The sequence below is a fragment of the Leishmania mexicana genome, chromosome 6 (genome assembly GCF_000234665.1).
Source record: "Leishmania mexicana MHOM/GT/2001/U1103 complete genome, chromosome 6".
NCBI lineage: Eukaryota > Euglenozoa > Kinetoplastea > Trypanosomatida > Trypanosomatidae > Leishmania > Leishmania mexicana.
Window position 1 is genome coordinate 210694 of NC_018310.1, and position 27460 is coordinate 238153.

The 27460-nt window shown below is 65.0% G+C and overlaps 6 protein-coding genes across 6 annotated transcripts; all 6 read left to right on the top strand.

Moving 5' to 3' along the window:
• Positions 1-597: 597 nt before the first annotated feature.
• Positions 598-1518, top strand: LMXM_06_0610 (putative carbonic anhydrase family protein; the record flags this gene model as incomplete). Its single annotated transcript, XM_003872025.1, has 1 exon — positions 598-1518. One exon carries the CDS (start codon positions 598-600, stop codon positions 1516-1518), a length of 921 nt encoding a protein of 306 aa, XP_003872074.1.
• Positions 1519-3079: 1561 nt separating this feature from the next.
• On the top strand, positions 3080-6112 carry LMXM_06_0620 (conserved hypothetical protein; the record flags this gene model as incomplete). The annotated part of the gene is made up of 1 exon (XM_003872026.1): positions 3080-6112. The coding sequence occupies one exon, from the start codon at positions 3080-3082 to the stop codon at positions 6110-6112; it is 3033 nt and encodes a 1010-aa protein (XP_003872075.1).
• A 1346-nt stretch (positions 6113-7458) lies between these two features.
• Positions 7459-8379, top strand: LMXM_06_0630 (hypothetical protein, unknown function; the record flags this gene model as incomplete). The annotated part of the gene is made up of 1 exon (XM_003872027.1): positions 7459-8379. The coding sequence occupies one exon, from the start codon at positions 7459-7461 to the stop codon at positions 8377-8379; it is 921 nt and encodes a 306-aa protein (XP_003872076.1).
• A 1071-nt stretch (positions 8380-9450) lies between these two features.
• Positions 9451-18768, top strand: LMXM_06_0640 (putative protein kinase; the record flags this gene model as incomplete). Its single annotated transcript, XM_003872028.1, has 1 exon — positions 9451-18768. The coding sequence occupies one exon, from the start codon at positions 9451-9453 to the stop codon at positions 18766-18768; it is 9318 nt and encodes a 3105-aa protein (XP_003872077.1).
• Positions 18769-19916: 1148 nt separating this feature from the next.
• Positions 19917-22925, top strand: LMXM_06_0650 (putative lanosterol synthase; the record flags this gene model as incomplete). The annotated part of the gene is made up of 1 exon (XM_003872029.1): positions 19917-22925. One exon carries the CDS (start codon positions 19917-19919, stop codon positions 22923-22925), a length of 3009 nt encoding a protein of 1002 aa, XP_003872078.1.
• Positions 22926-24888: 1963 nt separating this feature from the next.
• On the top strand, positions 24889-26793 carry LMXM_06_0660 (conserved hypothetical protein; the record flags this gene model as incomplete). The annotated part of the gene is made up of 1 exon (XM_003872030.1): positions 24889-26793. One exon carries the CDS (start codon positions 24889-24891, stop codon positions 26791-26793), a length of 1905 nt encoding a protein of 634 aa, XP_003872079.1.
• Between the last annotated feature and the right edge of the window lie 667 nt (positions 26794-27460).

Consider the following 27460-nt stretch of genomic DNA (forward strand, 5'->3'; position numbering starts at 1 on the left):
CCGACGCACTGCTAGCAGCCGGCATCCGGCCTACACACACACGAACACGCCCGTACCTTAGCCACACGCACCTTGCGGCTCACTGCTGTTCTAGACGCCCCGACTGCATCTCTTCACGACACACACGCACGCGCACAGACGTTGGCTGCTCTCGGCGTACACTGCTCTCCCTTTGCCACTTCCCCGGTTCCTCTGTTATCACCTCGCAGGCGCTGCTGCTTGCCTGTGTCTGATCCCTCTACCTCTAACCGTCAACGCTTTCGCTTCGCGTGGGAGGAGGGGCATCACCTTACTTTCAGTCTGCCGCGGCGCGACTGCACACACTTTACACGCACACCCGCACGAACTCTTGAGCGCATGCTCGCTAAGCCTCTCGGCTTGGGTTCCAGGGGTGCGCTGCGTCGCACTGCCGGCACCGCGGCTGGTTGCCCTTCGATGCTCGCATCGGCGGCGACTGTCGTCGAGTCGCGTCGCACGCACTCCAAGACGACGCATCCGCCGTATCCTTTTCCCCGCCAGAGCGACCGTGCGCGCCAAGCTGCCGCGGGGCTGTCGCCGAGCAGCGACCTCTTTGCTACGTCTCCCTGCAGCGCACCCATGTCACTGTGCAGCTGCGGCTGCCCGCACCCCACGAAGCAGACGCTTGACGTGCCCTCCATGTACTTCTCCACCACACCGGGGCTGCTGTGCGACCGCAACACGTCGGAGGCCTCGGAGACTGCGACTCTCAGGAAGGAAAAGCTTGCCAGCCTAGTTGGCGGCCGCCTTGTTCAGTCAGTGCAGCGTGAGCAGCCGCCGCGCGGTAGCGGTATCCAGCCGCTGCTGGACTTCAACAAGCACTGGGCCGGCGAGATTGTGCAGCTGAACCCGGACTACTTTGTAGAGCTTGCGAAGCAGCAGAAGCCGCAGTACCTGTGGATCGGCTGCAGTGACAGCCGCGTGCCCGCCAACGAAATCGTCGGTCTCTACCCCGGTGACATCTTTGTTCACCGCAACATCGCGAATATCGTGTGTAACAGCGACCTCAACGCGCTCGCTGTTATCCAGTACGCAATCGACTGCCTGCAGGTGGAACACGTGATCATATCGGGGCATTACAAGTGCGGTGGCGTGACGGCGGCTCTGCACGAGGACCGCGTGGGTCTTGCGGATCACTGGATCCTGCACGTGTCGGCGGTGAAGAAGCGCCACTGGCGGCGCATGCTCAGTGAGCTTCCCACGCGCAACCACCTCGACGCCCTGTGCGAGCTGAATGTCCTGGCGCAGATGGAGCACGTCGTGGAGACGCACCTGATACAGCGTGTGTGGTCAAGGCAGAACACAGAGGATGCCGCGGCGAAGCGCGAGAACCGCCCGTCGCAGAACAAGCCGGAGAACGAGGTGGAGATTCACGGCTGGGTATACGGGCTGGAGGATGGCTTAATTCGGCCGCTGCTGACGCTGAACCGCCGGTCGAACGTGGAGAAGGAGTTGCACAACGCCGTTGATGCGCTCTTCTGGCGCTACGGGCAGCTGTAGTTGCCCCGTACCTCCTCTGCGCGTTCGCCTGCCGGCTGCTACGTGATGTGCAATATATATATATACCGATGGAGAAGCAGGAGGAAAGGCCCGGGAATTGTCCTTGCGGAGGGTGTCATGATGGATGGATGAGGTGCCGAGCTTGCGTGAGGGGCGGGGGGGGGGGCAAGGGGGCGTTGAAGGGCAGAGGGAGGCCGCGGAGTCGGAGGTTGCAGCGGTGCTGCACGTAAACGTACACCAGGCTCTCTCTCGTTTCGCTGGCGCTGTGCTTGCGTACCAACTGCTCACCCGGCGCGGCCCTTTCCCCTCGGCGCGCTCGCACGACTCGGGTCTCTGCCTTCGCTCCCCCCCGTCCCCCTTCGCACAGCCCTCTTGCTGTGCGACTTTCATGAGCCCACCGCCTCTGTGCGTGCCTCATCACCGTTCCTTCAGCCCTCGGTTGGCGCTCGCTGGCCCTCATCACGCATCCCTGGGTGCCTGCACGTATGCTTTCATGCACGATCTCTCCCGCCCCTCTGTCGAGCTGCTGACGCCCTGAGTTTCTCCGGAGAGGATGATTATCATCTCGGGAAGACGAGGGCACCACCACCACCACGGCATGCGTGGGTGTGCGCGGGCGCTTGAGCACAGAGAAGGTGGTGGGATGGGTTGAGTGGGGACAGCTGGGCGAAGCACCGGGCGCATTCTCGCTGAGCTACCACTCCTTCCTCCTTCCCCCTACTCTGCCTGCGGAGGAGGCCGAAACAGCCCCTCCCCTCTCCCCTCCTGTGCCTGCCAAATGGCGAACCTGCCTCTGGTGGGTGACAGGGTCAAGTGTGTGTCACGTGGGCGGAGGTCAGCGCGACGCATCACTGCTGATGTCGGCGGTGGGGGGCCTGGATGAGGTTGCGTCGGAGCGGCCTGCGACCGTGCACACGCCTGCACCGTCTATGCGATGGGCGCAGTGCCGGCGTGGCTCGAACGCACCCCGCACGGCCCTCACACTGGGCACTGGGGGGGGCAGCCTGAGTGCCACCCCCTGAAGGGGATGCACCAGGAGTGGCGACCGGCGCGATGGGGGAGCGGCTGTGGCAGGGGCCTGGTGGTGGTGGCGGCGTGGCGTTGGACTCGTGTTGCATGGTGGAGGGTGAGCGTGCTGAGGGAGCGTGTCTGCCGCCATCTGGTAAGCACTTGGCACATGGTCTCGGCACTCCCCCTACTTCCCTTGTCGGTCTCTCTTGTTCTGTTCAGCATTTTGTTGCTCTCTCCGACTCACGCACGCACGCACGGGCAGTCAGCGAGCGGAAGGCGCGATGGCGCCGTCGTGCCACCTCCCCCCCGCTCCGCTATCGTTCTCGCTATCACCATTGCCGCCGTCATCCGCATTATCCGCGACGCTCCTCCACCTCCCTCACCTCCCTCCGCTTTCGTTCTCTGATCTTCCGTTTGGCGGGTTCGTGGCGCTCTGCTGACGAGGGTTCTGTAGATTTAAAGCCCTCCCCTCCCCTCCCCTCCCCTCGCCCACGCTCTCCCCCCCTCCCCACACGTACACACGCACACACGCACACCGGAGGGGTCTTCGATGAAGGGCATCGGCCGCCAGTCGTTCCTCGTTGTGCTTGACTTCGACTACACCATCGTCGACTGCAATACGGATGAGGTTATCCCAGCGGCGCTGGGCCGCCGCGACATGCAGCGGCGCCTGATGCTGGAGAAGAGCCGAGTTCAGTGGACGAAGCTGATGGACACCATCATCGCGCCCTTCCACAAGGAGGAGCTGAGGAAGGCGGCGCAGGACAGTGTCACCATCGACCCAAAGATGCCCGAAGTCTTTCAGTATCTGAGAGAGGCACAGAAGCAGTACGCCGTCGCGGCGGCTGGGTTGACGTCGCCTGGCGATGCGCGTGCGGCGGCGGTGCAGGACAACATGCCGGGCTTTATAGAGCTGAACATCGCCAGTGATGCGAACCTTCTGTTCATTGACGCGGCGCTCGATGCGCGCCTCCCGGGTGTGAAGGAGTGCCTGCCACAGATTCACAGCAACCCGTACTACGACCTGACCGCGCCTGGCGTTTCTCAGAGTGCCGGCTTGGACGTGTGCTATGGCCCAGACCGGCCGGCCGGCAGCCTCAACGTGAACGACGAGGCGGACCGTGATGCAGTGTACAACCCGGGCATGACGCGCAAGTCGCGCGTGTGCTGGTACGAGCCGTACGGCCACCAGTGTCAGTGCTGCCTCGCCGGCGGCAAGCCGAACATGTGTAAGTCCATTATCATCGAACGTCTGCTGCAGACGACGTCGCTCATCGATCCAACTGTCATCTTCGTTGGTGATGGCGCGAACGACTACTGCCCCGTACTGAACGTGCTGCGGCCGCGTGACTACATGTTCGCCCGCCGCGACTTTCCGATCCACCACATCCTCGCCGGTGCCCCGCATCCGGCATCCAGCAAGAAGGGCGTCGCCGGCGACGTTGGCGGGTGCTGCCACATTGGCCTGTGGAGGAACGCTGCGGAGTTGCGGGAGCTCTTCCAGCTTGCCTTGGAGCACCCTGGCGCACGACTCCCGACGCTCGTGCGGTTCCGCGATGCGACTGCACAGGAGTTCCGCTCCGTCACGATGGCGAAGCGCATTCCTTCCGTGCTGAGGCGTGTCATGGAGGAGCTCAGCAACGCGTCCGCGGTGTCCGAGAAGGGACGCCAGCGTGTCATTGAGCTCATGCGAGATACAGAGGCGAACGGCATGGTGCCGCCGCTGCCGGGCCAGGCGTGCGTGCCGGCGTGGCTGCGCAACTACGCATACGTCTCTGAGTACGACAACGTCAACGCCACTGATGTGGCACGGCGAGTGAGCCCGCCAGCGGGAAAGGGGAAGGAGCACCTGATCGCGCCGCGCTGGGGCCAGTTGCCGTGGCTGCATGGGGAGATCTACTTTTACCATGTGCTGTGGCAGTGCTTGATGATGCAGGACGTGGCCGAAGGGGCAGCGGAAGCGGACGCGACAGCCGCCGCGGGGACGGCGGCCACCTTCAATGTTGTCACTCAGCACGCCTTGCACAACCCGCTGTTCTCGCAGGAGTGCCGCGTTGCGTCGACGCCGGGATTGGTCAGCCCGCCGGCGATCGAGATGCAGAGCGCACGGGATGTGGCGCCGCTGGTGTGCCGGCCGGCCTCGATCGCCGACAGTGTCGTGGTACGGCGCGTGCAGCCCGGCAGCGATCGCCCCGCTAGACAGGTGCCATACGCGGAGATGGTGCGGCAGCCGAGCGGCTGCGCCATCCCCCCAGCCGCAACATTCTTCTCCCAATACCGCGACATCTTTGCCCGCGAGAAGCACGCTGTCTTGATGGACTTCTTGAAGGTACGCGTGGTGCCGATGCTGGCGTGCCAACCGTGGGACGCCGATCGCGACTACGGCGGCATCTTGCTGCGGTGGATGCTGTGGGGCAACGGCATCGACCTCTCCATGTTCACGCTCGACCAGCTGGCCGACTTGCATGGCAAGGCAGCGGGCGGCGAAGACAAGTCACACGCAGGCGATGTGGCGGCGCTGCGGGAAGTCGAGAAGGCTGCGTCCCTGGCGCAGGATGCGAACCTGGTTGGTAACGAGGTGACCAAGGTGGAGGCCTACCTGCAGCGCCTGCTGGACCCGGACGACGCATGCAACGGCACTCGTCAAGTGGACGTCGTCATGGACAACGTTGGCGTGGAGTGCATCTCCGACCTGTGCTTTGGTTTGTGGTACGTGAACCAGGCGACCAAGCTCGGCGCTGCGGCTGGTGCCGGCAGCGCGCGTGTCGTGTATCACGTCAAGGCAATGCCGTACTACGTCTCCGACGTGACGCCGCGCGACTTCGACCTCACACTCGCCACTTTGGAGGATTCCTTCACCGGCGAGGCCTTCGAGCCGGATGCGACGAAGCGGATGACGCTGAAGGCTGTGCTGGAGCCGTTCATTGCGCAGGTGCGGGACTGCTTCGCGCGTGGCGCCTTCGCTGTCGACGCCGATACCGTGTGGACGCAGCCGTCCGAGTACCGAGACCTGCCGCCGCGTGTGATAAACCGGTGCTTCTTTACCCAGTGCGTGTCGGCACCGACTTCTGCTCGTGATGCTGCCGCGACGATGACGGGGTCGGGTGTGGCTGCGGCGCTGGCCGAGACGGGCTGCCCTGGCTCATCGGGGGCCGGGCTCTACCGCATGAACAAGGCGCACGTCCAACCCTGCAGCGGGTTGGTCGTCTTCAAGGGTGACCTTAACTACCGCCGCCTCGTTGGCGACCGCTACTGGGACCGCACCGATTTTTTGACGACGCTGGCGAAGGAGGAGAGGCCCGACCTGCGCAAGGCACCAGAGCGCTACAGCGCAGTGGAGCACTCCATCGTGGAGGAGCTGACGCAGGACACGCCGCCAACCGCGCTGATGGACTCACCGACCTTTTCCGACGTGATGTCAGCATATTGGCCAACGCAGGTCGTTCCAGTGTGCTCGATCCGCACGATCAAGAGCGAGTGCTGCCTCGGCGTGCCTGGTGACGTGAAGGCGAGGCTGGACCAGGAGCTGGGGCTGCCGTGGCGCGTCAGCGGCAAGTACGGAGAGATTCTGTTTGCTTGCTGAGGGCAGTCGCGGTGCTGATACTCAGCACCGTGACGGTTCGGAGGTGGAAGGGGGGGGCGAGGGGCAGGGGGCAGGGGAGGTGCGCGTGCAGAAGTGGATGACACGCTCGACTCCTTGCATCCCTTCTCCCCCCCCCCCCCACACACACACCCCGCCGTGACTCACGTCTGTGGGAGGCACGCGTGCGTCACTCTCTCTTTTCCTCTCCGTCTGCCGTTCATCTTCATCTTACCAGGAAAACAACCAAACATGTCGTACGTGCGCAGGGGCGGGGGACGCGCTGTCATGGGGTGATGCACGTGACTTTCCCGCCACACCGCCTGCCCGCTCTCTCGCCACCTCCTGGGGGAGCGGGGGGGGCACCTTCCCCGATCGCCATCCCTATCCTCCTCTCCCTGCGTCATGAGCCTTGATGGATCGACTGTGCCTAACCTCACCCACGCCACGCCCTTGATTCTCTGCATCTCGCTTGCCGGCGAACACGTCTTCTCACGGTTGCTCCTCCTCCTCCTTTTCCTTCTCCCTGCTCTTGGCGTACGCGCTTCGGCCGTTGTTATGTGAAAGTTGATTGTGGGGCCGAATCTCCGATTCGCCGCTCCTGTCACGAAGCGCACGCGCGCAACCATCAACTAGCACGGACGTACACAGCTCTCGTTTAGTCCCCCTCCCCCTATCGAAGGAGAGCGCCATCGAGCGCGACTGCAACGGCGAGCACCGAGGGAGAGGGCTCGAACCGCTCTTGGTACTACTACCTCCCACTTCTACTGCCTATACGGCAGGATCGTGTCCCCTCTCCCTCCCTCCAGCCCCTGCATCAGCCATCTTGCTCCCGCCCTCTCCACACCTCCATCACACTGACCCAGACCCACACAGACACGCGCGCACACCACTAACTCTCTCTTTTCAACGTGCACGAGCACGACTTCACCAAGACAACGATCAGCGCCACCACCGCTGCGTGCCACCGCGGCGTGCCGGCGTGCGTGCGTGCGCGTGCGTGCGGGCGTCTGAGCTTCTCTTCTTTGTTTATGCTTGCGTACTGCTCTCTCTCGCACACACTCTTGCACTCCTCTGCGGGGCTTGTGGTCGAGTGTCGCTGGACGTGTCCCTTGTCCGGGTACTCTCCACGCACGCACGCACACACTCACACTGAGGGCTCCGTGCGAGTGTGTGCGTGCTCTGTGCCGTCTTGTCCCTCTCCCCCCTCCCCCCTTTCCAGCTCCCCCGGCAGCGCTGGCCGAGTGTCTCGCGTCCACCACGCCATCCGACCAACGCCCATCCCGCTGCACGCCGCTCTTCCTCTTTCCCCATGCCTTTGCGCACACTTCGCGACAACGTACGAGCGCATGCCGCGGCTTCATTGGCGGCAGACGCGTGGTGTGCGTACTTTGTACACCGTCGTCCCTCCTGCGCATCCGTCTCGGGTTCTCGGCAATGCCGGCGGCGCAGAAGTTAGCCGTCGCCGTGTGGCAGTGCCACCCGAACATGCCCCTTTGTATGGCTCTTCAACGTTGTTGCGGCCGTCATCGCAGCCGTTGTCACCTCAGTCACCGTCGGCGGCGCCGGCAGGGCAGGCGCAGTTGTCTTGCAGGCACCAAGGGAGACGCCGCAGGCATGGATGGGCACTGGTCTGTCTCTCGCCGGCACTCGTGGTGCTGGTCGCCATGATACAGATGCTCGCGGAACCGGCAAGCACCAGCACCAGCCACCACTGCGGCAAGGATATCCTCCCCAGCGGTCTTCGCAGCCGCACGGCAACCGCTACGGCTGTGTGTGCGCGCTGGTCACGTAGGCTCGATAAATTCTCAGCAACCGTGCCGCCGCAATGTGGCGGCTCTGCACCTCACGTCTCCAGTGCCGGCGACGCGCCGTGGAGGGCAGCTGGCGCACAAGGGCATCTCGCCGCATGCCCTCCGCGAGACGATGGCGACGACGTGAGCGACGCCGACGGCGACGGGGTGGTGGAGCACGTGGAGGAGGTGGTCTGGGGACGGATCAGAGGCACAGGGGGGGGGACCGCGGGCGCGGCCATTACGAGGACACTCAGCGAATGGACGGCTGCACTCCCATCTTTGATGGCTGGTGGGCCCGCCTGCGCTCGCCTTCGTTATCGTGGTGGCTTTCAAACAGTACATCCTCCACTGGCCGTGACGCTGCGTCGCCTGTGCCGCAGTCTAAAGCGTGCGATGTACACACAAGCCAAAGCAAAAGCTCATCAGCAGCTGCAGCCGCAACGGCGTCAACGATGCCGACGCGCACTGATGTGATAATGGCGGCACGCGGGAGTGATGATGGCCATGGGAATCACTTGACCGGGAGGAGGATGACAGCGTATATGCCGACGTCCCGCGCATCCCTTCGGCTTTGTCTCTCTGCCTCTCCTCATGGTTGCTGCGCATGTGTATGCGCGCTTGTGGGTGTGTCCGCCCACGAGGGGGGGGGGTACCCCCACCCTGCGTCACGGGCGGCCGGGGGTTTCGCCCGCCTCTCCTCCCCACCTTTCACCACCTTCTCTTCTGTTCTTCGGTCGCTGTCCCTCTCGCTCTCAAACGGGCTCAACTCGGCACCATTCACCGCCGTTCCGTCCTTCTCTCACCCCGCCCGTCCTCATCCTGGACTTGGCCGGCTCACCTCGCCCTTCCCGCTCTGCGTTGCCGCACACGCCTCCCAATCCCCCCCCCCCCACCCTCCCCACACGTGCAATGCGGTGTGCCCTCAGCATTCTTCGCACTACACCTTCCGTTTTCGCCTCCATCACTGTGCGCACGCCGCACTCACAGAGATCGAGCGTGGGCAGGATTGCTCACGTCACTCAGGCGGGACGGTCTTCTTCCCCCCCTCCCCTCTCTCTGTGTGGGCGTGCGTGTATCTGTACTCCAACGCCACATCCTTTGTAGCCACCGCGACGGCCGACATCGCTCTCGCTGCCCCGCCTTTTCTACTCTGCCTTCTGCCGTTCCCGCGCCTGCCCGTCCCTTCCCCGCCCTCACCAGCCCCCCCCCCCCACACCTAGCTACACACACACAAGACGGAGAGGTGCGAGGGGAAAGGGAGAGAGGGCAGAGGGGTCGCCTCATCACCATCATCCGTGGCAGACGCCGTCTTGCAAGTGCGCCCCTCAGCGTGATAACGGGCTTGTGTCTTCTCTCTTCTCTGTTCATCGGTGCTTCCCTTTTATTTTCTGTGTGCGCCACACTCCGTTGACTGCCGCTGCTGCTGCTGCTGCTGTTAGACTTGTAGGCACCCCTTTCCCTCCCTCCCTCCCTCCCAGTCCCGCCTGTGCTGGTGCCTGCATGCTCTCCTGCGTGCCTGTCAGTGCTTCGTTGTCTTAGCGGAGAATGCAGCCGCCTCAGCTCAAGCCCGCGCTAGCGGGTACGGCCGATGTGGCCCCGCCGGCTGCCTTCGCGGGGCCCAGCATGACCTACGATGGGAGCAGCGGCAGGTGCGAGAACTTATATTCGAATCCGTGCTCATGTGAGGAAAGGGACGAGGACGCTAGCAGCTACTCGGCGGACTACCGCGTCTACCAACAGCGTCCCGGCATCATGCACGCCGCGACACAGCGACGATCTTCATCGTTAGGGCAGCTCTCCGTTGTGCAGGTGCCGACATCGGTTGCCCCGCTCTCTTCTCCTCCCCAGCCTGCGGTCGCGCGAGCACGTAGCAGCCACTTGCCGCATGTAAACGGCACGTCTGCGGATCGCTCTGTGTCTGTATCACTGCCGCCAGCCTATTCGGATAGATTCAACGCCCATGTTGTGGGCGACTGCCCAGAACATCATGGCACTGGCTCCTCATGGTGGTGCTGCGGCAGTAGCTGTGCGACGCGCACAGGTGAAGCGAATGGAAAGGTGCCGGCAGAGGGTGCCGGCTGTAGCGAGCGCTTCTCGTCGCATCGCGTCGGCTCAGCGCTGCTGAGCTCCACAGCGGAGATTGCACCCGGGTACCTGCTGGGACTGATAGGTGTTGTGACAGGACTGCTGCTGTTCCTGCCGTGGTCGTCGAATCCGGTGCACATTTCATTGATGGTGCTGTCGTCGGTGGTAGGGTGCGTGTGTGGCCTGCTCTACTGGGTTTTGGAGCGGCGGTGGCACCGGCGGTGGCAGCATGGCTTCTACGACGCAAGCGGCGCAGCAGCGGCTTCCTGCAGCGCCGAGGGTGCTCGTGACCGGCACGCTGAGTCTGCCGCTGGCAGCGCTGCCCCGCGGTATCACGACCACGACGCCGATGAGGAGGTCAGCAGCGTGGATGTGTGCTGCTGCGCTGGCTGCGCAAGCAACCTTCTTGATCGCCAGCACTTCCGCACTGTGCTGCCGGGGGTTCAGCTGCTTCTGCTTGGTGCCTTTGTGCTGGTGTCACCACAGGTGATGGCAACGTGGACGGCCCCGATGGCGTCAACGACTGGCCTCGGCGGCGGTGCCATCCTCGCCGACAGTGAAGCAGGACATGGGGGTCGCTACGGGGCCACGCTTTATCCTGTCGAAGCGGTTTGGAAGACTTGCCTGCTTCACGCGTGGATTGGCATGCGGTTTTCACTGCCGCTTCTGTGGAGCTTGCTGGTGGGCCTCGTGCACATGGCCGTGCTGTTGGCGCAGTGCCAACACGCCGGCCCGGGCACGCTGCTCACGCTGGTGGTGTGGATGAGCGTGCCGCTGCTCTGCTTCGCCTTTGCGATGTGCATCACAAGGCCCCGGCCGGCGATGGTGGAGGGACAGCAGCAGCACCAACTGCTGCGAGCCCTCGCCGCTGGTGTGGGTGCGCCGCTGTTGCCTTTTGCGAACTCTTCCAGAGGCCGGAGCCGTGACGCGTTCGAGGCCACGTACGCGTCCGTGTCGTACGCGAGTCCTTTGACAGCGACGCCGGCTGCTCCTGCGCCAGCCATGCAGTACAGTGCCCACCCATCTCGTCGGGCGGTCCTCCCTCCGCCACCGGTAGCGGCGTACTCGGCTGCTTCATACGCACAGATGCTCTCGGCGGAAAGCATCGGCGGCAGTTACCTTGCCAGGCTGAAGGTGGGCGGGTGGGGGAGCCTCGTACGCGGCGGCGGAGGAGTGAGCATGGCAGCTGCCCGGTACCCCCAAGCCAACTACGGTGACCGTGGGACGGCAGTGTTCAGCCATTACGAGTCCGACCAGCGAGTCATTTCGCCGCAGCGGCCGGTGCGCCAACGCTACAATGTCGCGGTACGATCACCGGCGCCAGAGTTCGTTGACAGTGCGGGGGTGCCGCCGCGCGACAACCTTATCGGCCTCGCGACCGCACATGACACGACCCTGCCTCCGCAGCACGGGCAAGCACGCGACCCGTCTTCACCCTTGTACCCTCCAAGCTCTCCTCCTCTGGCACTGCGCGAGGCGCGCTACGAGTCTGCTCATCACCCCATCAACACCGTAGGTGAGGTGATGTATCCCGCGACATCAGCAGCAGCGATGCTCCCATCGTCTGGAGACGGCGCCCATCCATCTCTGTCACTCCCGCAGGCGTCGCGCCAGCTCGCTCCGCCCTCGCGCTTGTCTAACGTCAGCAGCAGCTCCCCCTCGACAATGCTTGTGGGCAATCTCGGGCCAGCGCCTCAGCCGCGACGGCGGCAACTGCGCAAGCACGCGCAGCAGGGGACGGCTGGAGAGGTCGAGGAAGCCGGTGTGTTTCGTGACGATGCGGTTGACAGCGACGGCGCCGCGGCGGCGATAGCGCCAGCAGACTTATGGCATCAGGAGACTCTGCAGCACCGGCGAGCAGGATCGACGACCGCCAAAGAGCAGAGAGTGTGGAGCGGGGTCGTCTCCACCGCCGTGGCCGCTAAGAGCATGACTGCAGCTGCATCCGCGGCGGATGACGAGGGCTGCACAAACGGCGTTGATGCTCCCCATGTTCCTGTCCACGGCAGCGATGACGACGGGGAGGAGTGGGACGACGAGCTGCCCATACCGGCCGGGGCCTCGCTGGAGGACGCGTGCGCGCCGTACCTTGTCCTCGACGCTGCCCTGGTCATTGTGGACGTCGGCCCGTCCCTGTGCCGGCTTCTGGGTACCACCGTCGACGCTGTCTTGTTCCGCCGACTGCAGGATGTGCTCGCTTGGCTCGATGTTGTGGAGCAGGAGACGGCGGTGAGGCTGGTGAGCGCCGTCGCGCAGCCTCTGCGCACCGCCGCCGCCGCCGAGCGAGGCGAGAAGCGTGGCGCAGGTGCCCACTCTCCCAGGGAAGAGAAGGCGAAGAAGGGGAAGGACATGAGGGGGCATCACGACGACAACGAGAACCGCAGCGCGCTATCGGGGGCGGCGAAGCAGCTCGAGAAACCGTCGGAGAAGGGGGTGCGCGACAACGTCGCCGAGGGGGCACCTGTGCGGCGGATCACGCTGCGGGGACACTGCCCCTACTACGTAAAGGCCAGCGGCAGCACGGGTGCGATCAGCGCCGGTCGATGCAGCCGACGGCCACCGTTTGCCCTTTGCTTCGACGTCTGGGCGGAGCGTCTTGCCGCACCAGCACTGAAGGCTGGTGGCTCTTGGCGGAGGCGCAAGTCCTCTGCGGTGGGTGGCGGCCGGCAGTTGGCGACGCCTTTTGTGATCATCCTTCGGCGTCCTCTCTTGCATGGCCTGTGCGATGCGCTGCCGCTGCCTGTTGCACTGGTGCACCCCCGGACGGGGGAGGTGCTGGGCTGGAATCACTACGCCGCGCGGCTGACGGGGTGCACCGCATATGACATGCTGGGGATGCCCGCGTACGGCAGTTTCGTGTACGAGGGATTTCCCGGCGCTTCCCCGACGACGGCGAGCCAGGGAGGCTTCTCAAGCACTGGCCGCCATCTCCCACCACCGCCGCCCCAATCACCGAGTGTGGAGTCCGCGTCGTCCGCGCATCGCCGACAGCGATCATCCAATACGGCTGCGCTGTCCGCGGCGACAGCGGTCGGCACTGTGCCCGATGGCGAGGTCGCCTCGAACGGCTTTGCACTTCCGTCTGCCAAGTCAACGTTGCCCACCACCGCGGCGCTGCTACTCTCCTCACATCAGACAACGTCGACAGCCTTTTCTCCCCTCCACGACGCGCGACTGCAGCGGCAGCACGGCGGCGCCGGTAGCCCAACCTTCGTGGACCAGGCATCACCGCCGCCGCACGCGGCTGGCCTCTATGGCACTTTCACCGTCGCGGCCTCGCAGCAGCATCGCGACACTCCGCTTCCTGGCTTTTTTTACGTGCCTTGCACATGTGCGGCGGCTGCGGTGGCGGGCGTCCCGCTCCCCGCTGTTGGCGACAACGGGGAGCCTGCAGTGACGAGCGCCAGTGGTGGTGGCGGCGCTCGACCAAGCAGCGCTTCGAGCACTGGCGGCGGGCCGCACCAGATCTCGTCTTTCCAGCCGCCTTGGTCGCTGGCCGGTCGTGGCGGTACTGCGGCAGCGGCTGCCAGGCACGCAGATCGACTGCCCTCGCAGCTGACCGCCGCCTCGCCGTCCCCTTTTCCCTTCGGAGTCGATGGCGGTGGTGGCGGCAACACGAACATCACCAGCGGCGCAGTAGGGGGTGTGCGCTGTCCTCGCCCACCACCGCCACCGCCCCTCGCGGCAGGACTCGAGTGTGGCACCGACTCCGACGAGGCCGGACTCGCCACCGCCTTTGAGACAGACGGGAACAAGGAGGCGCAGGGAGACGGCGGCGAGGACGTGATGGCGGCACCGTACTGCTCTTCACCTGCCATGGTGCGTGGACTGTTGTTTCGCGCCACCTTGCGACCACTGCGGGGTGTTCTGTGCAGCGAGGAGGGTGGCGTAGTCGAGAACCAGCTCGGCGGGCCGCTGCGGAGGAGCGCGAGCGCCGTGGAAGGCGAGCACGCTGGCGGCCGTGGCGCAGAAGGAAACCCCTTCCTCAATCCGCCGCCGCGTGCGGCGCGCGAAGAGGAAAGTGCGGCGGTGGAGGAAGAGGACGCAGGGGAAGAGCTAGCGCTCGCTCGGGAGAAGAACATGCAAGCCTATGGCAACGACAAGAGCGCCAGCGACGAAAGCGGTGGGGCATTGCTGTCGGAGCTGCAGCAGCATCACCGACACCACCGTCTAGACTGCACTGCCGCAGGTGCACGCATGCGGAACAGCGAGTGTGAGGAAGACAGCGGCGGCGATGGCGAGTCGGCCATGGACGACGAGGACGACACTCCCTTCGACGAGGACGACCTCCCGAAGGCAATGGCCGGGACGATGCACGGCGGGCTGACGCTCGCGGCGACGCTAGAGCAGCTCTTCGCCACCAAGGCGATGTCGTGCAACTTCAGGCTGGACAAGGAGTCCGTAGCAGGGCCACGTCGTAGTGCGGCATCGACCGTGACAACGACGGCGACCGCGGCCTCTGGAGCGCTGCTGAGCTCGGAGCTGCTGCCTCAGTACAGCCTCCGTGAGGCACTGCAGCAGCTTGCCGCAAGTGAGTCACCTCTCTTGCTCACATTTTCCGAGCCTCCCATCTATGCCACCGCGTGTGCAAGCGCCGAGGCGTTGCTGCAGGAGCGACGGCTAAGGCACCGCCGCGTAAGCAGCGTTTCCCCGGACGAGCACGGCTACTCCGGCGTGCTCACGCACGCGAATAACGGCGGCGTTGCTGCTGCGGCCAGTGGGGGTGGCTGCACCAGCGTGCCGGAAAGCTACCTCGGCACCCCGCCGGCGCCTTTTCTTCACCAGCACCTCCCGCAGGTGCCGGTGCTGTGGGGTGACGGGTCAGCCAGCCTCCAGTTCGTGGCTGCCGTGAAGGAGGCGGTGGATTCATACCGGGAGAGCATCGAAGAAGATTCGAGCGGCTACACGGACCTCCTCGGCCTCCTCTCGCTCAGCGGTGGCAACGGCGGTTGCGGCCCCAGCAGCGGCTATGCGGCGCGTAACTCGTCGTCTTCTCTGACGCCCACCTCCTTCGGCGGCGCTCCTGATGCCGCCGTGACGACTGCCATCACCGCCGACGCAGCGCGGCAGCTACGCCTCCTCAAGTCCCTCTCTGACCAACTGCTGCAGGCGACGGCTGCGTACAACCGCACGCGCCAGTCGATGAGTTCCACCACGTGGGGACTCAGCGGCGGCGGCGTTGCTGCGCGCATGTCCCCTTCACCCTCCTCCCCGTCGCTCTCCCTTGGGCTCTTTGCAGCCCCTCCCGTGCCGGACGCCGACGCTGCAAACGAACGTCACCGTAACACGCGTCGCCCCGGCTCCGCCACAACGCCGTCGCCGTACAAGGACCATCCTGCTGGCGGGCCGTTTGGAGTCTCTGCGCACCAGTCCCCGTTCCAGCCACCGCCGCCGCCTCCACAGCTCGCCTTTACCGGCGAGGAAGCGGAGGGCACGCATCGGCGCCTGCAAGGCGGCGGCCCGCACCGGCGTCAGCCGGGCGAGCCAGCGGCGAGTGCGAGCCCGGGCGGCAGCGGGGCACATACGGGCATCTACCGTGACCCCAACAGCACGCCGTTCTCCGTTGCATCGGAGGATGTCACCGGTGTGGTCCCCAGCGCCGTCGGGGACAGCAGAAACTTGGCACTCAAGGAACCACCGCCGCCGCCACATCGCAGTGCCAAACGCACCAGCGGCGGCGGCAGCGGTGGGAGGAGAGCCATACAGGATGGCGGCACGTCTCCCGTCAAATCGCGGCCACGCCATGCAGCGAAGTCGTCCACAGCAAGCGCGCCGCTGAAGGGGAGCAGGGGCAGGCATACTGGTTCCCGTCACGGCCGCCGAGGTGGCGCCAGCGCCTCTACCCCGGTCCACAGCCCGCCACTCGTGCCATTGGATGTAGGGGTGGACCTGGCGAAGGAGCCGCGCAGCTCTGGGCACATGGAGGAGATCAGCGGTAGCACGTCGTCTCCTGCTTCGCCTTGCGGTGGCGGTAGCGGAGGGTCGGGTCGCACCGCTGCCGCCACCTTTGCCACGACGTCTTCCTTGAACGCCAGGACATCATTAGTGGCGGCGGGATCTGTACCGGCGATGTCCACCCCTCGCCCGCACGCCACGGGTGCCAGCGCCTCTGCCCTCGATGTGGCAACGCCGCAAACGGAGTTGCACTCTTCTCCGCGACGCTACGACACCGCTGCGGCCTTCGGCGAAGGCGAGGAAAGCGGCCGTGGTGGCGGAGCGGGCGAGGACGCCACCGCTGCGGGAGGCGTTGCCAGCCGCTTGGCGACCTCGCCGCGATTACAGGGCAGTCTCTTGCTGAGTCCGTCTTTGGCCGCAGCGGAGGTGGTGGAGCTGGAGGCCAGCCACAGCACCGAGTCGCGCCAACAGCGGCTGCAGCATCGTAGCAGTCCAAATATCATATCCGGTGCAGGCTGTGGCAGCGGTGCAACCTCAGCCAAGCGCGATGCGTCGCCGCGGCGTCGCTCCAGCGCCGTGTACAGGCGGGAGAGCTCGCTCGACGTACTGCAAAGCGCGCCGGTTGGCAGTGGCAGCTTCGGTGGCAACGGCGGACTCGTGCCAACGAGCAACAGCGCGTCACCGCCGGCGGGTGCGGGCGCGGGAGGCCATGGGACAGGCTCGCCATCGCCGCATCCAGCTCGGACTGGCAGCGGTAGCCTGAACGCCAACGCCGCCGCTGCGGCGCGGTCGACCGCGCCGCGGCGGCCCGGCGAGGGCGCCGTCTGGGCAGTCCTGGTTTCACGCGATGAGGCGACGATTCCGTCGTGCCGCATCAGCGTCAACCTCGGGGACGAATTTCGGCTTGGCCGCAGCAGCAAGTGCACGGCTGTCGTGTCGGACAGCTTTGTGAGCAGCACGCAGTTCTCCATTGTGCGAACCGTGTCAGCGTCGACAACGGCGCAGGACTTGCAGTCTCCCGGCAGCGGCCGCAGCGAGCGAGGCGCGCGTCGAAACAAAGCCTTCACGGTCACTCTGTACGACCGCAGCGCCAACGGCACGTACGTCAACGTGAAGAAGCTCGGCAAGGACAAGAGCTGTGTGCTGCGCGACAAGGCCCTCATCACGTTCCGCCTCAGCACCTCGCAGTTCTTCTTGGGCTTTGTTTTTATGCTGACGGACGAGCATGGGGTGCCGCTGGACGACCGCACGGGCATGGGGGGTGGCAGTGGACTGCGCAGTCTGCTGGACGCACGGCTCTCACCGCAACCGCAGACAGGGCGGCGAACCAACGCCTCGTCGACCGGCGGTGGCGGCAAGGAGAGCAGCAGCAGCCAGAACACGGTCGTGGCCTCACCCACCGCCCCTTCCGCTAGCGCCGCCCGCCGCAACACCCCCCGCGCGCTCTCCACCCCGGACAACTCGAGCTTCGCGAGCGGCACCCCGAACGGCTCGCGGCGCGCCGGCGGCGGGGCCCCGCGCAGCGGCCGCCACGCTCATCGCGAGACCATCGAGTGGAAGATTGGCGAGGAGATGCTCGGCAAGGGCGGCAACGCAGAGGTGTACCTTGGCATCAACTTGACGAACGGCCAGCTGATCGCGGTGAAGCGGGTGCGGCTGCCAACATTTGCGCACGGCAGCGACGCCGAGCAGGACCCGGAGGCGAGGGCGATCCTGCAGCAGTACCGCTCTCTACAGGAGGAGATCAGCGTCTTGTCCAAGGCGACGCACCCGAATATCGTGCAGTACTACGGCTCCTCGCAAAACAGTGCGTACTTCAACATTCTGCTGGAGTTCGTGCCAGGCGGATCGCTGCGGCACCTGCTCGACAACTTCGGCGCCCTCAGCCCTGGGGTCATCCTCTCCTACGTGCATCAGGCTCTCGAGGGGCTGGCGTATCTGCACCGGCACAACATCGTCCACAGCGACTTCAAGGCGGCGAACATCCTCATCACAGAGAAGGGCAAGGTGAAGCTGACCGACTTTGGCACTGCGCGGCTGCTGAACCGGCCGCATGCAACAGCCGCCCGCGGCGGTGGGGAGGCGCAAAGCGTGACCTCGCGCACCGCCCCTGGGCAGCGCAAGGACGACGCTGTCTCTGTTGGCGGCGGAGGCACGTTGCAGATCGCCGGCACCCTGCGCTGGATGGATCCGGGCCTCTTCCATAACCCCCACTCGAGCGGCGCTGCCGACGTCACGGTTGCCGTCGCGGCGAAGGACTCGTCCGATAAGCTTGGCGGGCCTACGAAGGCAGGTGATATTTGGTCCGTTGGCTGCACGATGATCGAGATGATGTCAGGCGAGGCGCCATGGTTCGAGTACGACTTTGAGAGCGAGGAGCAGATCGTGAACCTGCTCACCTACACAGCGGAGCCGCCGGAAATACCCGAGTGCCCGGAGTGCCCAGACTTGGTGACCATCGCGCAAGCATGTCTCAAGATGGACCCAGCGCAGCGCCCCACATGCGAGGAGCTTCTCCGCATTGTCGAGGAGGCGACGGCACGGCTGCAGGCGCAGTCGATGAGTCCGTCCGTGAGCCCGTCGCGCGAGGTGTCACAGCAGCAGCAGCCTGCAGCCCCGGGCTCTCTGCCAGGCGCCGGTACGGGTGTGCGGTCCAGCAGCACTCTGTTCTGTCCTCAAGTGGAAGCTGCCACGAGCAGCGCATCCGCATCCCTCACGGCCAACCCGGTGGCCGTCTACGGCCCAGGGACGGACGACCGCCGCCGGGCAGAGCGTACCGGCCGCCCAAGGGACTCCACGCCGATTTCGGTTGCCGTTGGCGGCGATGGAGGCAGCTCCGCTCCGCTGTCTGCCCGCGACGCTGCCTCCTCCACGGCGCTCTAGCGTCTCCTCGGACGGGAGAGGAAGAAGAAGAGTGGGGACTGGGATAGGTGGTGATCGTGGTGTCTGTGCGTGTGTGTGTGTATAGGCTGTCCGCGGCACGCAATCGACGTGTGCGAGCATGGCGGCTGCCGGTGGCGTTCCTCCCTCTACGCCTGTGTTGCCGCCATCGTCTCCTCCAATTCTTTTGTACCTATCAACGCCTCTGTGCAGGCCGCTGCGTGCCTGTGTAGACATCCACGGAGCTTCGCCTATACGTTGTACATCCGGATGAAAAAGCGAGTAAGGCAGACGGGATGCATGTGCGACCGGCTACCCCATGCGCCGGCGGGTGTGCGTGTGTGTGCGTGGCAGGGGGCGCGGCAGGATGTATCGCAGGCAACACGTCTCATGGACGCGGCGACGGAGCTTCTGCTGCGCTTGGTGTCATGGTGTCTGCTGTGCAGGTGCTGCGAGAGCGACGAGGAGAGGGTGGGTGATGATGGTGGTACGGGGATGGGGACGGAGACGGGGGCGGGTGCGAAGTTGCTGAACGCACGACTATGTGTGTCTGTGTGTGCTTGTGTGCACGGCTTTCGCTCGCTCTTGTTATCGTCAGCAGATAGATCCCCTCCGACTGAAGCCCTTGCCATACTCCTTCTCTCGCTCTCGCTCTCGCTCTCTCGCTTACACTTCTCCTCTCTCCACACCCTCCGCGCCTGGTGCAATGACAACCCCTCGGTGCGCACACACATGCATGCGTGTGCGCCTCTACGCGCGCATCTGTCGTTTGCGCCCCAACCCCGACGCCCACGCCTCTGCACCAACCACACGCGCTGCGCCATACGGACGTCGGTGCATCCGCAAGCAGCTCGCGTATTCGTCCGCTCATCAATTCTTTTATTCGTTGCCGCGCCTCTTCGGTCTCTTTTCACTGCTTCGGTACTTCGCCTCGGTGCGTGCGCGTGTGCGTGTGCGTGTGCGTGTGCGTGTGCGTGTGCGCCGGGCAGTGTGGCGTGCCTTTCGGCTTAGGTGTATATATATATATAGATAGATATCTGTCTCTGGTTGCTCTTCACCAGCCGTGTCCCTCTCTCGCTTGCCGTCGCAGGCCAGCCTGCCCACATCACACACACACACACGCACACGCACGAAGGACGAACGAGAAGAGTATGTACACCAACAACGGGCACTCCGCCTCGTCGAGGGCCGCCGTGCCGGGTTCGCCAGCCAGGCCACACAATACACGCGTGAATGGCCTCACCACCAGCAGCGGCGGCAAACAGCGCGACCGACCACGAGGCCTCGTCACGAACGCCGTTGAATGTGTCCCGGACATCCTGCGCCACCTCTGCGCGCGCGTTGCGGCCATCACTCAGCCCTATGCGGCGGAGCACGCGCGCTTTGTTGAGTACCAGCGTACCCTGCCCGTGCGCACCGTCGTGCCGGCGCCGCCAAACACGCTGCGTGACTACATCCGGCGTCAGCTGTGGCGCATCGGCCGCACGTGTCTTCTCTTCTTCTTTTTTCTGTTCACGTGGCCGGTGTGGCTGACGCTGCATCTGCTCCTGAAGTTGCTCGACGTGCATCAGCGGCGGGTGTGGCTGCAGCATCACCGCGCCTGGGTGCACCCAAGCGTACCCCACGTCCGCGCCAATGTGCACAAGCCGTCGAAGGAGTTCCCGCTGGACTCATGGCACCTGCGCTGCGAGGATGGGCGCCAGCGGTGGTACTTTGGCGAGCCGTTGCGCGACGGGGAGGAGCACAACGAGCTCGCCATGGCGCAGCTGTGCGGCTTGCACACCGTCGGCGACTATCACGCACTGCTCCGCCAGCGCGCCGCATCGGACCTGGGTGGCGGTGAAGAGGAGCAAGACAGCAGCAGCTGTGGCCTCAACGGCACCGGCGTCACCAACAGCCGCGTACCCTGGCTGCCCGACATCCTCGAGGAAAAATGCTCGAAGCGGTCCTTTGTGGAGCGCTACCACGTCGGCCTCATCCCCGCCTCGCCCCCGCGGCCGCGCACGACGTCGGAGGCGGCCATGGACGACGGCATCCGCTTCCTGGTCAAGCTGCAAGACCCCTTCTCAGGCCACTGGCCGAACAACTACAGCGGCTGCATGTTCCTCGTGGCCGGCTTCGTCATAACCAAGTACATCGTGGCGGGAGGTGAGACACACCGCATGTTCCCGCCGCACCCCGACCACCACCACGTCAGGCTGGACTCCAGCTGCACGAAGCAGCGTCGGAGCTGTGGCGACAACCCGGAGCGTATCTTGGGTGTCCCCGCATCCGAATATGCCGGCGAGGTGGGCTGCCGGTGCGGCGAGGCCATGCGTCAGGAGCTGATTCGGTACATCCGGAATCACCAGAACATTGATGGCGGGTGGGGGCAGCACACGGAGGGCCACAGCACGATGATGGGAACGGTGTTGAACTACGTCAGCGTCCGGCTGCTGGGGGTGCCGGCGAGCGACCCGCAGGCGACGTGCGCGCGCAACTGGATCCTGGCCCACGGCAGCGCCACCAAAACGCCGATGTGGGGCCGCGTGTGGCTGAGCATCCTGGGCGTGTACAGCTGGGACGGCGTGAGCCCGATCCCGCCAGAGATGATCTTGATGCCGGATTGGATTCCGTTCTCGCTGGGTAAGATGTGGTGCCACAGCCGCGTCATCGCCATGCCCTTCTCATACTTCTACGGCCTGCGCTGGTCGGCGCCGGCGTTCCCGACGACGCTGGCGCTGCGCAAGGAGCTCTACACAGACCCGTACGACGCCATCCCGTGGCGCAGCTTCCGCGGCGTGGCGTGCGAGCTGGACGTGTACACGCCGACCTCACCGCTGCTACGCGTCGCCATGGGCCTGTTCGATCTCTACGAGCGACACCCCATCCCGTTCCTGCGGCGGTACGCGCTGGAGGAGAATTGGCGGCACATCGCCTACGACGACGAGAGCACGAATTTTATATGCCTTGGCCCCGTGAACAAGTGGCTCAACATGCTCGTCACGTGGCTGCGCGAGGGCGAGCACAGCGCCCGCTTCCAGGAGCACTGCCAGCGCGTGCAGGACTACTTCTACTTGGAGGAGACCGGCTTGTCCATGAGCGGGTACAACGGCTCACAGCTGTGGGACACGTCCTTTGCCGTGCAGGCGATCTGCGCGTGTCGCCGCGAGATGATGTTCCCGGCGGAGATGGAGCTGGCGCACCACTACATCGATGTTGCCCAGGTGCAGGAGGACCCGATGGCGGCGGCCGCCTTCTACCGCCATCGCACGAAGGGCGCGTGGAACTTCTCTACGAGGGCGCAGGGGTGGCAGGTTTCGGACTGCACGGCGGAGGGGCTGCGTGTACTGCTGCTCCTGCCGCAGTACGAGTTTCCAGTGCGGCGCATCTTTGACGGCGTGGACGAGGTGCTGTCGCTGCGCAACAGCGGCTGTGGCGGCGATGGCGGGTGGGCGTCGTATGAGCCGTCACGCGGCCCGGCCTACTGCGAGCTCTTGGACTGTGCGGAGCTCTTCAAGGACGTCATGGTCGACTACAGCTACGTCGAGTGCAGCAGCAGCTGCATCCACACGCTGTCACTTTTCCGAGAGCACTACCCGCACTACCGCCGCCGTGACGTGGACCGCGCCATCAGCGAGGGTATCGCGTACGTGCTGGGCCAGCAGCAGCCGGACGGTAGCTTCTACGGCAGCTGGGCCATCTGCTACACGTACGCGGCGTGGCTCGTCGCCGATGCGCTGCAGACGTCGAAGGAGCTGCCGAACATGGCCGTGCATCCGCACTGCGTGAAGCTCGTGGACCTCCTTCTCTCCCACCAAGCTGCCGACGGCGGCTGGAGCGAGGACGTCAGCGCATCGGCGCGGCAGACGTGGGTGGACAGCCCGGACGGAAGCCAAGTGGTGAACACGGCTTGGGCAGTCATGGCCATTATCTGCGCCGCGGGCAAGGCCGCGCACACGGAGCCGGCGCGGCTGCGCTACATCCGCACCGCCGTGGACCGTGGGGTGCAGCTCATCATGTCCCGCCAGCTTGCGAGCGGTGATTGGCCGCAGGAGCGCATCAGCGGCGTCTTTAACGGCAACAACCCGATCCACTACCCCGGCTATAAAAACAGCATGACTGTGTGGGCGCTCGGAAAGTACAACGCCTGGAAGCGTGAGTATGTGGTGGCTGAGTAGTGGTGGACGCTGGCGGGTTGATGCGCGCAAGTGCGCGTGCGTGTGTGTGTGTGTACGCGTGTATGCAGGCAACGCAGCCGTTGATGGCACTGTCGGCGGACGCCATCCTCATCGTCTCTCACCGACACACTGCGGAAACACATGAAAGGGGTAGGGGAGGGGGAAGAGAGGGGAGGCGAGGCGGGACGGCGCCGCACAGCCTACACCCTGCAGGGCGACAACATGAGCTGTACATATATATATATGTATTTATACAAGCGGGCCTCCTCCTCTACAGACGCAGCCCAGCATCAAGCGCGCAGAACAGCGCCTGCCTGCTGGCGTGCGTGCGTGCGTCTCTCGTGTCGTGCCTCCTGCTGTTTGGTGCCCGGAAGATGCGGGGGGGGTGTTGGGTGAGTGGGTGGGTGGGGAGGGCGAGCGCACACGAGGAATGGCGAACAGTAGGAGCAGCAAAGCAGCGAGAGCAGCTGAAGATGAGCAGTGGGCTTCGATAGTGACGCTGGCGATCCTCATGGCCATCTCTGGCCTCCCACCTCCCTTCCTCCTCCTCTCGCACACAGCTCAGCTCGTGTGAGCCTCGTGCACGCTTCCGCTGCACGCAGTGAGGTGCCTCTATCTCTCAGACTCGCTCTGCGCGGGTGAGTACCAACGGCGAACACCTCTTCGGCAGTAAACGTGGGGCGTGTCCTTGTGCTCGCGTGGTGGCAGCGCGCGCGTGTGTGTGTGCCCCTGCCGGTCTCACGTCCCACTCTACCCGGGCTGAAACGGGCCTTCCGCCTTCATCATGCCTGCACGCACACACGCCCCTCAGTGCGTGGTGTCTCTGGGTCCAGTACAGCCCTGCTCTCTCTGCCTGCGGAGGAGGCCGAAACAGCCCCTCCCCTCTCCCCTCCTGTGCCTGCCAAATGGCGAACCCGCCTCTGGTGGGTGACAGGGTCAAGTGTGTGTCACGTGGGCGGAGGTCAGCGCGACGCATCGCTGCTGATGTCGGCGGTGGGGGGCCTGGATGAGGTTGCGTCGGAGCGGCCTGCGACCGTGCACACGCCTGCACCGTCTATGCGATGGGCGCAGTGCCGGCGTGGCTCGAACGCACCCCGCACGGCCCTCACACTGGGCACTGGGGGGGGGGCAGCCTGAGTGCCACCCCCTGAAGGGGATGCACCAGGGGTGGCGACCGGCGCGATGGGGGAGCGGCTGTGGCAGGGGCCTGGTGGTGGTGGCGGCGTGGCGTTGGACTCGTGTTGCATGGTGGCAAAGAAACGGAAGCGTGCAACGAAGGGACTCTCTTCCCCTAATGGCGGCTAGGCATGCACGTACCGCGGTCTACCTGCATCACGGCCGCTCAATCGCTGCTCCGCCCCACACGTGCACCCATCAGCGAGGCACGACTGTCGCATAGATGGACATGCGAAAGTGCAAAGCCAGTCTCAGGCTCACGGCTGCGCATACAGTGTCTTTCACTCCCCTCCCTCCCTCCCCCCGTTCCGCTGTCGTCTCTCAACACACGGACACCAACATGCGATATCTTTACCAAGTACCTATTCTCACCCCGTCGTCCTCCCTACTCCCTCTGCCTCGCTCACAACCCTCTTCGTGGGCTTCCCCTCGCCGCTGCACGCCAGCACACCGCCACGCACGCCAGCAAGGAGGGCCGCCCACGCGACACGAGTCACATCACCATTAACGCCATCAGCGCCACGAAGGTGACACGCACATTCGGACTGTATATATATATATATATATATATACATACACCCGCACACGCGTACACGCGAGGTGTTTTTCGCCCTGCCCCGTTTTCCGTAGCGCCACATCCGCGTCGAGTCGTTGTTGTGCCACGTGTGTCACCTGCCACACCCCTATCCCCCCTCCCCCGCCTCTCTCTCTCCCCGTGCGGATACAGCGACACACGGCGGTGCCACGCATCACGCCCAACCACCGACGCGTCTCGTGGAAGAGGGGAATGGGCTGCAAGTGCGCAAAGACCAAGGAGAGGAGGAGGCAGGAGGAGCCGCCAGGGGCTCCCACGGAGGACGTGGGACAGGAGGCGGTGCGGCACGCCGGCACCTCCGACCCGGATGAGGCGCTCGTGAGGGAATCCGTGCGTCCCTCCGGGACAGCGAGCTCGTCCCACTGGAGGGGTGAGGATGGTACCAGACCGCCGGAGCAACTGCCGGAGGAGGCGGTAGCGGAGCCGGAGGCAGACAATGCGGTGACTGCCGTTGGTGCGCCTGATGACTCGACGCACTCGAGGCACTCGAGGAAGGCGACGACAGAGATGTCGGTGAAGTCAAAAGAAAGTGACGATGCTCCAGCAGAGGCGGACGACGCCTCCAAGAACGCTGGTGCGGCGCTGCAGTCGTCCCCAAGCCGCACCTGGACGCCATCAGAGCAGCAGAAGCCTGAGCAGGAGGTGCCGAAGGTTGGCAGCGAGTTCGAGTTTGAGGAGGAGAGCAACAACATGGAGAAGGCGGCGGGAGATGAGTGGGAGGTAGAGCTCTCGCAGCCGTGCCCCTTACCACCATCGACGCAGCAGCAACCGGAGCCCGCACCCGTCCCGCCAGCCGCTGTGACAGCGACGCTGAACGATGCGGAGCCAACAACGCCAGTCGCCATGGAAAGTGCCCCGCAGCCGATACCGCAGCGCGAGTCACCACGCTCGCTGCCGGACAGTTGTAACGGTCAGAATGCGAGCGCTGCACCGTCGTCGAACGCTCCCGCACCGCGCCGCCTTTCGCGGAAGCCGAGCATCGCGAGCTCTTCGTCCGTTTCCGTGCGGCCTGTACGACGGCCACCACAGCGCAACCTGGTGCAGCCATCAACGAACAACGGTGGTAGCCTGCGGGCTCTCCAGTACGTCGCCTCTCCCGCGGCTGCTGCTCCGCCCCGGCATCTCGCCCCCCCTAGAGACGAATATCGCGCTGCTGCAGCGGTGCCGCCGTCGTCGACACCGTCGTCGGCCTCGACTGCAGTGACATCCATCATTGATAAAGCGTTGATGCCGGTCGGCAAGCCGTCTGAGCACATGACGGCACCTCACCACAGTGCTGACACCGGCCGCGAGACGGTGGCGTCGCGACAGCACGGGAACGGGTTTCTCCACGAGAGCTCGGCTGGCCTGCGGACGCCATACTCGCAGTTGCCGCTGCGGCCTGTGTCTGGACAGTGGCGGCGCGGCTTTCTCTCTCCCATCCCGTATCGTCGGGGCTACACAGACCCGAACCCTGGCGCTGCCCCTCAGAAGTACCGCCCATCAACGACGTACATGCCCCCGCCCACGGCTTACGTCATGGGGGCTGCCGGCGGTGCGCCGCCGCGGCTTTTGTTCGACGCTTCAACGCTTGCCACCATCGAGGCGTCCACCACTAGACTTGCCGAGGCGCGCACGCTTCGCCTGGCCGGCGCCCACAACGGCGCGGCGGCGATGATAACAGGTAACGACCGAGGCAATGGGGCGTCCTTTTCCATGTCGCGGCACTTGGCGGCGCCATCGATGTCGGTGCCGCTTGCATCACGACTACCGACGTCGAGCCTAAGCGATCACGTGTACTCCCTCGCTGCGTCGGCGGCAGGGGTCTCTGCTGCTGCTTCCGCGCCACCCTCGATAACCGCTGGCTCTTCGTACTCGCGTGGCAGCCAGAAACCAAGGTTGGCCATGCCAGCGCCTCGAGCGCAGCAGCAGCACTTTCCCGCCTCTCCCCACGCTGTAGAACAGTCTCTGGAGCAGCACACGTCTAATGGCGCAGGCATGCCAGCACGCGCTGCGGTAAGCCAGGCCGCGAGGTACGACGACGGCGTCGACACCCCTAGTGCGGATGTCTTGTACGGTGCGGTGCAGGAGCCGGTCGTGTACGGGCAACGGTACTAAAACACGCTCGAGCCTCGTCAGGAACAGCGTCACCACCTACGAACCGTTGACCACGGGTGAGGTGCCGACAAACCCGGCCGCGCTGCCGCCGGTAGGTCGCGATGCAGGCCGCTCACCCATACTCCAGTATCCTTGACGGTGTGGACGCCGACAACACTCATCCCCGAAAAGGCGGCGGCCACGCAGCCAAATCTCCCTCAGCGGGTGCCAATGGGGAAGCTGCAGCGCCTGACCACCGCCACAGAGCGAGCCAAAGTAGTCTGTGGCGGTGGTCAGGTGAATGGTGCACGAGGACCCTGCGCTGCCGCCTCTGCCGCTGTAGAGGGGCGAAACGCCTTAGAATATGGCCAAAATCATGGCGCAGATGGGCACCATCACGCCTATGTAGCTTTAAGGCAGAGAAAGGACTGCGGGAGGGGGCGTGTAGGTGCGTCGCAGCTGATAGAAAGCGCAACCGCCTCGCTCTCCGTCGGCCACCATACAGCCGTGTGGGAGCGGTGCCATCGACGCTGAGGCGGGTAGAAGGAGGGCGAGAAGGTCGAGTGGCAAGCGTAGAGCAGACCTCTCGCCTCTCCAGGGCACATGTGAGCGTGCTTCGCCGGGCCTCTGCCACTGTGCAGCTGTCCGGGCCTCTCTGCCCTCTGCCTGCTTGGTTTAAGACTCGCTC